Consider the following 12,270-nt stretch of genomic DNA (forward strand, 5'->3'; position numbering starts at 1 on the left):
CAAACAATAAGGGCTAACTATGTACATCATTCATTTCGGACAAAACAAAGTGTTGAATAGAGCCTACAGTAGTCGTAGCTAAACTGGATAAGGGCCTTTATCAAGCAGTGTTATATACCCTGAATGTTTGAAGGAATTCTTGAAAGAGGGGAGGTCGTCCTAATATGGCTAGACTAGCAAAGTGAGACCATAGGAAAGCAATCTTTGCAATTGTATTAACAAAGAAACAAGGCGCACTCATTCCATTTTGACACATTTGGCATTCTCTGGTCTGTATAAACGACTCTCTCCAAACTCATAGTGCGACATGGTTTGATCTTAATTTTATTCTAAATAAGGCACTTCTCTACCATACCTGATCAATCCCTTTCCTCCCCGAGATTTTATAGATTTCTACTGGCACGTTGGTTGGTTGGAGCATTCTTGCTGGTTGGTTTGTTCGTCAAATAAAAAAAATAAAAAAATAAAAAATAAAAAAAAGCATGGAACTATGGCAGAAGAAAACGTAACGAACAGAATGAGTTCCCTCATGGTCAGAGAGGAAAGTGTGTGCAGTGCGCGCATTGAATATTTAAAAAAAAAAAAACAAATAAGCAAACAGGCAAACAACAACAAACAAACAATTATATACCCTGTGTTTGTGCATGTACATGTATTTATTTTATGAGTTCAGTAATTCAGTTCGAACGAATCAATCACAACGAAATAAATAAAGAAAAAAAAAAGATGATGTGCGCAAAAAAAGAGAAAAAAGACTCTCACAAGCATGCTCACTTCGGACGTAATTCATTCGTCCGCGTGCGATATAAGAAATCATAATAACCCAAAAGCTCATTGACTTCTTTCATTCATTTATTTTACTATTTTAATCTTCTATATTTTCGTCTTCTTAGTCGACCGGCTACAACACATCCTTTTTTTTTTTTTTTCTTTCTTGTCTTTCTCTCTCTCTCTCTCTTGCTTTTAAACATTTCTTCTACTTTTTTTATCTTTATCTCTCTCTCTCTCTCTCTCTCTCTCTCTCTCTTTCTTGCTTCTTTTGATTCTCTTCTACACTTTGCTTTCTCTCAGCCACACAGCTTTTTTATTTTATTATTTTCATATCGTTGTCTCTATTTGTTATTACTCATCCTTTGCCACCAAACATCCCTCGTGTCTCATAAATTAGATACACATCTTATTGTATACCCCATTCGACAGCAAAATCACACAAGGTGTGTGCCCTAAATTTTTTTTTTTTTTTTTTTCTTCCTCCTCATTCCAAAGAGTTCATACACTGAAGAGCGAATGAATGAGCAAGCTGTTGACAGACCAGACCAAAAGGATCAGACGATGCAATGCAAACAATCATTCCAAAAAAAAAGTGGATCAGCCAGTGACCGCGGAAACGCATTTTATTCGGCTTCCCTCCTTTTTTTCCATTGTACGAGAATGGAAAAAGAGGGTTGGTCCATCGTATCGCGTTTATGACCATCTCTTTTTTAATACAGCGAATTCTATTACGCCATCTATCCAACCATCACACATCATTTTCTACTGCCATCTACACCCACTCGGTATTCATAAGCACCCACACTTCCACATTTAGTTCGTCAACATCCATCTGTCTACATAGACACTACTCTCATTTATTTATATTTAAAGATACAATCATTCACACAAACTATCATACACACATCGACATACTATTTTTTTTTTTTTTTTGTGCGCTATTAGAGACTAACCAATCTTTTCCTCTCCATATCGCAGACTAAAATAGTCTTGCTTCCTTTTTTCTTCCATATTCTTTCCATTGACCATTCAAAGCCATCATTTCGGCCCAAATCGTCCTCAATTACTCCCTCCAGGACCCTTTCGGAATCCTTTCTCAGCTCGACCTACCTCCGTTTCACATACATCAAAGTCTGCCCACCCTGAGTTCCTTGCACCAGAAGAAGAAGAGCAAGAAGGGTCCCATGGCCGCTCAAAGCCTTATGGGGCCTCCTACTTCGTCCATTAACACAGATGCGACCATGGCTGCCGCAGACAACTCCAACGGCGCACCAGTTGATCAGAGCAATAACACTTCAATCCCTGGTAGTGGTGTACCTGACTTTGTCAAGAAGCTTTACAAGCAAGTGTTTACACCTATTGTCTTTTCTAAAAAAAAAAAATGAAGCACAGCCACGACCAAAATGAAAGCTTGTGTAACTTATTGTTTTTATTCTATCTACCTTTTTTTTTTTTTTTCCTCTTTTATTTGAACAGAATGCTTGAAGAAAAAGAACACGAGCTCATTGTGTCTTGGGGCAAGAACGGAGAGACCTTTGTGGTTAAAGAGCCCAACGAATTCGCAAAGGCCATCTTACCCAGGCACTTTAAGCACAATAATTTCGCAAGCTTCGTACGGCAGCTTAACAAGTATGATTTCCACAAGATCAAGGCCACCGAGGACTCTACGAAGCCCTATGGTGATCATGTAAAGTTTGCAAGTCGGCTGGCTTTATAGTCTCTTTTTTTTTTGACATATCATGATGTCATCCTGTTTGACTTCCTGTCTATTGACCCTAATGTCCTTTGTTTACTGTCACCGCAGGCATGGGAATTTCAACATCCAAAGTTTCAGATCGACAAGAGAGACCAGCTTGAGGAGATTAAGGTATTGTGTCTTTTTTTTTTTTTCTGGCTTCGTTTGTCAATAAATTGTTGGCTGACAACAACGACTTGATAATTGATATTTTAGCGCAAGACCCCTAATAGCAAGAAGCCATCAAGTTCTCATTCATCCATATCTTCAGATAACGTGACCATGTCTGAGGATTATCAATCCCAGCTAGAACTCATGGCAAAGGTGCAAGCAGATATGCAGGAGCAGCTCGTAAAGTGCCGATCCAAGATGGAAGCCCAAGAGAATCTGATCCAAAATCTCCTCAAGACTCTTGGTTATCAGAGCCTAAGTATGAACAGCTTTTAAGAAGTCTGATCTGTATGGAATGTTCCATGTCTGCTCGGCAAATTGTTCGTGTTGATTTAAGCTTTCCCCTCTTTTTTTTATCCTATAGGTGATGGAACTATTACGACGATACATGGTACTCCAACTGTCTCCTTGAAGGATAATAAAAACTTCAAGCTCAAGAATCACATCAACTCTCGCTCACGTGCCTCGGGGACGCCAATCAAACTTGAGCACCAAAATGGATTCAATACCTCATTCAATGCCTCCTCCTCGCCACCACTCAGCCAATCTAGTTACCCTACAATATCCACTGCCACCATGATCAATAGCTCAATACCCATCTCATCCTCATCCATTCCACAGACACCGACCATGCCTATATCCACATCGATGCCCACATCATCGTCAAGCTTCTCTTTTGGATCCGGAGCCACCAGCTCATTCCAAGATCTACCAATGTGTCCGGACCCCAGTTTCGAAAGTCCCGTATTCTCTATCAGTCATCTGACTTCAAGAAAGCTGGACGACTGGGCAAAAATCAAGAAACCCATTCAACGACAGTCTTCAAGACCCACGCAACCTCATCACCAGCACGCCTTTCAGCACAACCTCCAGCATGATGCTTTCCAAACACAAGATGGGAGCCAGCAGTATCATCCATCACACTCTCACCAGTTTATCTCTAGCCTGAGCGAGCAGAATGGAAGGACGCAACGTTCCAGTTTCAATGTCCCAAACTGGTCAGCTCCACCAAGTGTGCTGCTCGTGGAAGATGACGACATTTGTAGACGTTTAAGCTCACAATTGCTGAAGATTTTTGGCTGCCGTATTGATGTTGCGGAAGATGGTGTTGCAGCTGTTGGGAAAATGAGCCACCAAAAATATGACATTGTTTTGATGGTAATATAATATAGACTTTTGGATACTAGCTTTTGATTGTCTTTTAGGCGCTATAACACCACCATACTAAGATGCAAGATAACTGACCGCATGGCACTATTACTATTTCCTATTATTATTATTTTAATAATCTTCTAGGATATCATGATGCCTAAATTGGACGGAGTCTCCGCCACCACCCAGATCCGACAGTTTGATGCCTCGACCCCTATTATCAGCATGACTTCGAACATGACTGATAATGATATCATGAACTACTATAAAAATGGCATGAATGATATTCTGCCAAAACCCTTCACCAAGACGAGCTTATTGAGTGTGTTGGAGAAACACTGCCAGCATTTGCGGTATCTCAAATTGGGGCCCAATTCGCTGGAAATCAGCCCTAATAATCCAAATCCTAATATGAATGAACAGGAGAGTCGTCTCATTTTATCAAACCGTCAAGGCGACCCATCCAATTCTGAGGGTATGGACTTTTCCATAGGAAGTTTCATAGGGCAAGAGAGTATCCAGACCATGTCTGTCGATAAGAATGGCAATCCCGATCGTCAAGGCTCGCAAGAGAATCAGGAGAATATGGATATAGGATTTCAGCTGGGATTTGGAAATATGCTGTCTCTCAACACTGTGGATTCTTCTCTAAACAGCAGTTCAGATGATCAGATGTACTCCCGTGGAGGCTTGAAGCATGGAATGGAGCATAGTGGATCAGACCGGGATACCCAATCTGGCTGTGGTATTAACTCTATGGGGTACAATGATATCATGGACTCTATGGGTCATGATGATAGATCGACCTCATCGCTCTCTCCAGATCATATTCACATGCAGCCCAGTCTTGGACATCATTCTCAACAACATAACCAGAACATTCAGGGACACCCATCCCATCTAATGAGCGTCCACCAGCTTCCAACTCCACCCAACTCTAGTCATTCCAACATCCCGTCATCTACTTCAAGATACGCCCCTAATATGGTCACCTACTCATCAGCACCTAACTCTTCAATGATAACTCCCTCCTACTCGCAGGACTTTGAGAACCCTTACTCTCAAAATCAATCGCACCATGGGAGCATTACATTGCTCTCTATAAAATCTGACCATGGCACCGCACACACATTTGGGCTCCTGAACCGTAATGTTGATCTGAACGAAGGATTTACGTTTGGCCAAGTCATGGATCCAACCGAATCTATGGACACCCAAGGAAAGCGGAAACGCGCCAAAATCGTGGAAGTTAATGAATAGTTTTTTTTCCCTTTTTTCTTTTTTTTTTTTTTTTTTTTAGCTCTCTGAAATATTGTTTATCTGTCTTTTGTTGTCATTTATGTTTTTTTTATTTATTTTCTATCTTCCTTGTACAGTATTGTTTATATATAAAAGTATAAAACAGTTTTCTCCATAACAATGTGTTTACTACATAATATAACAGCACATAAAAATATATTTATAAACAAAGCTAGAAGTTACAGTATTATAATAACTTTCTTTTTTTTTTTTTTTTTACATAAAGTCGGAACGAGGAGCAACACCTCTCTCGGCCATAATGTCTTCGATGGAACGAGCCTTTGTCTCTGGGACAAAGATCCAAATGTAAACGAATTGGATAGCAGTGAGGGCAGCAAAGATAATGAAGGTACCGTTGCCAAGGCCATCGTTGAGTGAAGGGAATACGAGACCGATGACGAAATTGGTGCCCCAGTTGACAGCGGTGGCGACGGAGGAAGCAGCTGAAAGTGCATAAGTTGGAAGCAATTCAGAAAGCAAGAGCCAGGGAATGGGACCCATTCCGACAGCGAAGAAGGCAATGAACAAGAAGACTCCAGCGACAACCAAGCCACTGATATCACGATAGGCACCAATGACTAGTAGAATGGATGAGATAGTGACACCACCGGAAGAAATCAACAGAAGAGTACGACGACCTAATTTATCCATCAAGTAAACACTCAAGATGGTTGCGACCAAGTTACAGCACGATGTACCGACGGTAATGTATTTGGAGTTGCCTTCACCAAAAACATCGCCCAAGAAGGAGGTGGAATAGTAAATCAAACCATTGATAGCGGTTGCTTGCTGGAAGAAATGGACCAAGATTCCGATAACTGCCAGCTTGTTACATTCAGAGGAGAACAAGCGACTGATGCTGTAGTTGTGGGGAGAACCGCCGGTAGCAGGTGCGCGTGCTTCTGGATCAGCCTTAAACTTGGTCTCTTCGAAAGCAGAGTCATTTTGTTGAGTTACACCAGCGGTGGCAGCAGAATCAGGAGTGGCGACAGCAGCAGCACGGTTGGCGGTGTGACCATCACTGGTACGTCCCAAGAGCAACCGGACCATATCAGCAAACTCGTGCTCAATATTGGAAGCCTGTCCACGAAGCTTCTGTAGGGCATCACGAGCTTCAGGCAGACGATTTTTGCTGACGAGCCATTTGGGGGATTCGACCAAGGAAGGGAGCAAAAAGAGTTGGATCAATGGAAAGAGACCGTTGATAGCGAACATAATACGCCATCGAGGGGCTCTGCTGAGACCAAGACCGATCAGGTTGGAGATCAAGATACCGATGACGATCAAGAGCTGGAAGCCAGCCCCCATTGTGCCACGACCTCTGATGGTGGAGACCTCCCCGAGATAACTAGGAGCAACAACGCCTCCGAGGCCACAGGCGTATCCAATGATGATACGGCCGACAATAAATTGAGCCTGATGATATGTCAATGCAATTAAGAGTGCACCCAGAATGAAAAAAATGTTGCTGATGAACATGGTCCTACGACGGCCATAGATGTTCTGAATAGTACCGCCAGTTAATCCTCCTGCCATTGCCCCCAAACAGAAAGAACCGACAGCAAAACCCTGAATTAAATGAAAGCCAAAGAAGAAAAAAAAAAAAAAAAAAAAAAGTTTCACATTTAGTTTCACATTTAGTTTCTGTGGATTCAGTTCAGGTCGGTTCAAAAAAAAAAAAAAAAAAAAAAAAAAAAGAAAATGAAATAAAAAAAAAAGGTTGATCTACAACCGACAATAGTCTTCTTCTAGGACAGACTGGAATGAAGAAATATTTATAATTTTCTGTAATGGATGATCTAATGGATACTCCATTAGAGAATTGCACAACACTTCAGGGCTTGCAGAAAATAAAAATGGATAGTCTGTGTAACAAACAAAATTATAACAATAAAAAAAAAAGCGCTACACAGCACAGAGACACAGCACGAACACAGCAATATCACATCATCATAATTGTCATGGTAATAGTCATGTCACAAAAAAAAAAAAAAAAAAAAGACTGAATATTATTGTAATTACCCAAAGAATGTTTGAAAATTCAAGGCAGTTAGGGAATCCACCACTTTTAGTGTAAGGATTTGGCCCACAGTCGCCTTTGAGTCCACGGATTGCGCTTTCGGGCACATTGGGTGATCCGATCACATAACCAATTGATAACGATGTCAGCGCACAGACGATGCCGCAATAGAGCATATAGCCTGGAAACGTAGCTTCTCTTGAATCCATCGCAGCTTTTGATGTAGTTTGGTTTCGTCTCTCTTTTTTTTTTTTTTTTTTTTTTTTTTTTTTGTCGATGATTGTTACTTGTTATTACTATGATACAAACTCAATGTACAAGATATAGATTATGAAGAAGGATAATAAGCGCGCGAAAGAAATGAATTAGATGATTGTGACAATTTATGGTGATTTGTTGATGATGAAAAGTGGAGGAATAAACACGATCGAGAGAAAGAATGTCAATCGCGTTAGGAGAGAATGAAGAAAAAAGGTAAAAGGATTGTAGTGATGGAACGATAGATAAAATACAAAAGGGAAGGAAAAAAAAGAAAAGAAAAAGAAAAGAAAAAAGAGGAGAATAGAGGACCTTAAAAAAGAAAGAAAAAAGTGGAGAAAGAGTAATGAGACTTCGGTCTCCTCGATCGAGCTAGAACTATTCTGGCAAGGATAAATCATTCTTTACTTCATCACTCTACCCCACATTCTATGTGTATACTCCTCATGTATCCTTTACTCCAAACCTACCAAATCTTTAGGTTCAATCTTCGTCATTTGTTTTTAATGGAGCCAATCAATCCATCGCCCCCAAACCAAAGCAGGTATTGATATAATACATGTTGAACCAAACGAGCTTCAGACGTATTTAATCTGCCACAAGCCCTATCGAATGATCGGATGAGTGGATGAGTTCCCTGGTCTGGATTCAAGCCCACGAGACAATGACAAAGAGGCATCTAAAGGTTTCATGGGACTGAATAAATGCGTATATGTATCTATGTGCTGTACATGAGTACTAAGGTTTTTTTTTTTTTTTTTTTTTCTTTTAATTTTTCCAGGATCCGGACCTAGTCCTGCTAAGCTATTGGCTGCTTATCTCCCCGTCGGTCCTGTATTCTTGAGCATGTAAAACCAGGCACAAGTCAACAGACGGCCAAAAGGCTAGTATGAAGAGGGAGGGAGGAGAGCGGCATGCGAAAAGAAGAGGGTTTATGAACCTTGTCATGACTGCACACAGACTTTACTAGTGTGAAGAATAGACGCTATCATGATAACAGAGAGGGAGATAAACCTGCATGTCATATTATATATTTTATGAAGTAAGCCCCTGGATACGGAATACCCTATTGCAGCATAACATTCATTATGTATTAGAGAAAAGCTCATTCTTGTGACTCCGCTTTACAAAGTCCCGATAATAAAAAAATGCACGCAAGCTCTCAACTAAAAAAAAAAAAGGTTTTGAACCCATCAAGAGTATATAGATCACTATGCTTTGTCTTTTTTCACGCGAGAGAATGCAGGTCAACTCTACACATTATACCACCAAATTAACGAAAAAAATTCTAATGCACGATCATTATTTCTGTAGTATCGGTGTCGGCTGTTGTATAAGTCAATATTCATAACAATTAGACAGGAACTCAGAAACGAAACAAAAAAAAAAAAAAAAAAGAAAAAAAAGAAAAAAAAACGGATTGAGAAACAACAGTTGGATAAACGGGATATTTTTTTTTATTATTCATGGTCTTAGTCCTCCTATTGAACCTTTTTTTTGTTGTTGTTCTGCATACGCTTTGATGGTAAAAATAATTTACTTTGCCCACATTCTTGCATCATTATTGTATATATATATTTGTACTATTAATTGCACCGGTGTGCCTTTTTGTTCTCCATGAAACAAGGCTACTGGTAGATACTCCACGGTACATCATCAGTCAGCAATGACCCTTTGTTTCTTTTTGTCCGCTCCAGACTGGATACTAATATTTACTGCACCAATCTCGTTCATGTTTAAACCGAGGTCATTTGTCGTCTTTTGCATAAACTCAGCTACCCCACACCACCCCATCCTATTGAAACTGTACGAGAGAAAGAAGGAGAAGAGGGAGTAGATTTGCTTTTTTAGGGAGAGAAAGACAGTGGGTCAGTTCATGTGGAGAAACGGATGAAGGAAAGATGGAGACTTTATTCACCCTAAACTGTCTCCGTGGACTCAGGAGGCTAATCAGCAAACCTTGCCTCGGAGTCAATCATTTTTCTAATAGTAGACTTATGCTATCCTCTTCTATCAACTGCCTGACATGACATGACATGCCAAAAGAAAAGAAAAAATAAAAACCTTCTTTTGGTGCTTTTTCAAACCGGTAACATTCATAATCTAGCCAATCAGTATTATATGCATGACAAGTAGACGATTTAGCTTATTTACTTTAAACCTCTATTTGCAAGTGTGTTCATGCGTTGTGGGGTTAGAAACTAATCGCTAATCCTTTTTTTTTTTTTTTTTTTTTTTTGTTTCTTTCAATGGGAAACGATAATGACTTTGCTCAGGAACGGAATAAAGTTTTTCTTGATCCCCTTATTTTCTTTCTTGTATATTACGATAAGCAACCCGATAATCAAAACCAAAAGATAGGCGAACCACTTACTATTTGCAAGAGGACTTGATTCCTCATATTTGTCCCTCAGAGTGATGGGATGGTTGATTACCATTACCCACCCATGTTGCAATGCTATAGTTTTCTCTCTTTTTTTTTTTTTTTTTGCAAAAAAATAAAAAGCGCTAGTGGATTGAGTATTATAGAGCTACACTCGATAAAGAATCGAATTAAATAGGCTATTCTCGTTTCTTTTACGTATATATATGTATATTTATTATTACTAACACTCTTAATGATTCTTTTTGCAGTTTGAACAGAAAGTGTGCGCGTAGGTCGGCTCATACACATGATCCAGTGCTGTAGGAGAAGTAAAACGCGTCCCCTAAATGTGCATATCTTGAGATGTGATGCGCAAGCCACTTGACAAACAAAAAACGCCTGATGGCTCTCAGCCAATGATATTATTGTCTTTGTAGTCACAAGCCTTTGATGGTGAAACTCCAAAGAAAGCATCATCAGATGAAGACAAAGGACAAGAAGGCAAGGTTTTTTTTTTTTTTTTTTTTTTTTGCATTAATGCATTAATGAAAAAACAACAACAACAAAATGAAGGTCCGTGTTGTTTACAAAAAGAAAAGTCCTGCCACATCCTCGCCTTGTTTTGGGGTCAAATGCCTTTGTTTCTGTGGTCATGGAGGAACGCCCAAGATATTGTGGAGAAGCATGAACATTTTTGTTGTCAAAGCGCAAGGCCAACGACATGGAGCATGTACTGAATCGATAGTTGTCATCCGAGAAGTTGCCAAAAAAAAAAAAAAAAAAAAAAAAACATTTTTGGAGCGATCATACAACAGACTTGGGACATGGCTTTCAAGATCTTTATTTTTTTTTATTTCAATCTCAACAGGTACGTGAGCAGCCGCAGATATCGTATGATTTATTTCAGAGTCTTTGTTCTTCGCCCTCAATCCAAAAAAAAAAAAATAAATGAACCAGAGATTTGCAAGGCAAAGGGGCTCTGAAGAAATTAAGCCCCACTTTTTGATACATTCTTAAATGAAGTAGAGTTGAAGAAGTCAGGGAAGAATGAGTCTGCGCATGTGAAAAGTTTTATTGTTTTCGGTTCCTTTGTCAGTTCGAAATGGCATGTTTTCTTTTTACCATCTAAGCTTACTATGGACTTTTTTCATCCACTAACATTGACAAGATCAAGCCTAATCTTGCGCCCAGATCTGATCTTTTTTTTTTTTTTTTTTTTTTTTTTTTAACTGCTGATTTACTAATCCGACGGATCAAATTTCATAAAGTGTTGAATGCGATCACTCTTCCCCTTCAGAAAAGAGTATGCGAAAAAAAAAAAAAAAAAAAAAAAAATAGTTGACCGCGAACTGCAAAAAAGAAGGTGCCAAGAAAAAGATCTTTTTGGCAAGTGGTTGTGCCACAAACACAAAATTGTCCCCACTTTGGTGCAATACAACTGCAGCATACTAAAAAAAAAAAAAAAAAAAAAAAAAAAAAAAACAGCATCAGGCCACCCGATTTTTTTTTTTTTAAGTATGTCAGATCGACCTTTCACTTGAACACAAAAATTGTCAGGCCATAACTTTCTATGGTTTCTTTGGTCTCCTTCCATGTAAAAACAAAGCCGAGCCACGCTTCTCTTATCACAAGTGTCGGAGAACAATAGTAAACGAATGATGATCTAAAAAAAATGCATCGCCTTTGCTTGTCATATATATAAAAAGACGACGACACAATGTCCAACGTTATTTTTATTTCACTAATTTTTACTTCGCGCGGGACAAATTGCTTTCGACATCCTTTCCTCTCTAATTGAATCTTTACGCTTTCACGTCCTTTACTCTTCTTTCTCCTCTCTTTAACCTTTTCAAATTCCATTGTTAAACCCTGATCTTTATTATTATTTCTTTTAATTCTTTGTATTCTATAACTCATTAAAGAAACACTTGTATCGGGCGAAGCACTAACACTTGTCATTCAGGAACGGATCACATCCACAATTTGTCTTACTTTTTCCAACACTTCCCAGAAAGCTATCGTCAGGAAAGGCACAGACAACAGCCAGGAAAAGAATTCATAACATTTCACGAGTATCACTCTCTTCAACTGTGCACCACCATCACGCAACATCGCCCAAAGATCTTATTGAAATACAGCACGAAGATTAATAGGGATTGAGAAAAAAAAGAAAAAGAAAAGTATCGCTCGACGTCTTTCCTTTAATACGGGAAAGAGCAATAGCAAACGTCAGCATCGGTATCAATATCAGCAGGGTAAACAGCACCATCTATCTTGGTCTCAAAAAAGAAAAAAGAAAAAACAAGCAAAGAATCAGTAAAGAGCTCATTCGTTCAATTTTATCATATGACGGAAAGCAGAGCATTCGCAGCCATGATCTCTTCGCCAAGAAGTGGTCAATCCTCGGCCCCTGCCCATCCGTCCAAAATCCCGGCATCATCACCTTCTTCTTCCTCTTCTCTCTCTCCTTCTACTCTCAATACTTTTGAGCAGCTCTGG

The 12,270-nt window shown here is 39.4% G+C and overlaps 2 protein-coding genes across 2 annotated transcripts; one reads left to right on the top strand and one right to left on the bottom strand.

The window, feature by feature from the left end:
• Positions 1-1,857: 1,857 nt before the first annotated feature.
• BCR41DRAFT_161322 (HSF-type DNA-binding-domain-containing protein) lies at positions 1,858-5,127 on the top strand. The gene is made up of 6 exons (XM_022019659.1): positions 1,858-2,113; positions 2,248-2,458; positions 2,576-2,638; positions 2,723-2,936; positions 3,042-3,835; positions 3,974-5,127. Exons 1-6 carry the CDS (start codon positions 1,956-1,958, stop codon positions 5,087-5,089), a joined length of 2,556 nt encoding a protein of 851 aa, XP_021877887.1. The 5' UTR covers positions 1,858-1,955; the 3' UTR covers positions 5,090-5,127.
• A 213-nt stretch (positions 5,128-5,340) lies between these two features.
• On the bottom strand, positions 5,341-7,420 carry BCR41DRAFT_381855 (major facilitator superfamily domain-containing protein). Its single transcript, XM_022027329.1, has 2 exons — positions 7,151-7,420; positions 5,341-6,697 (listed from the first exon to the last, which is right to left on the bottom strand). Exons 1-2 carry the CDS (start codon positions 7,355-7,357, stop codon positions 5,345-5,347), a joined length of 1,560 nt encoding a protein of 519 aa, XP_021877888.1. The 5' UTR covers positions 7,358-7,420; the 3' UTR covers positions 5,341-5,344.
• Positions 7,421-12,270: the final 4,850 nt, after the last annotated feature.

Source organism: Lobosporangium transversale, assembly GCF_002105155.1.
Source record: "Lobosporangium transversale strain NRRL 3116 chromosome Unknown BCR41scaffold_42, whole genome shotgun sequence".
In the NCBI taxonomy this organism is placed as follows: domain Eukaryota; kingdom Fungi; phylum Mortierellomycota; class Mortierellomycetes; order Mortierellales; family Mortierellaceae; genus Lobosporangium; species Lobosporangium transversale.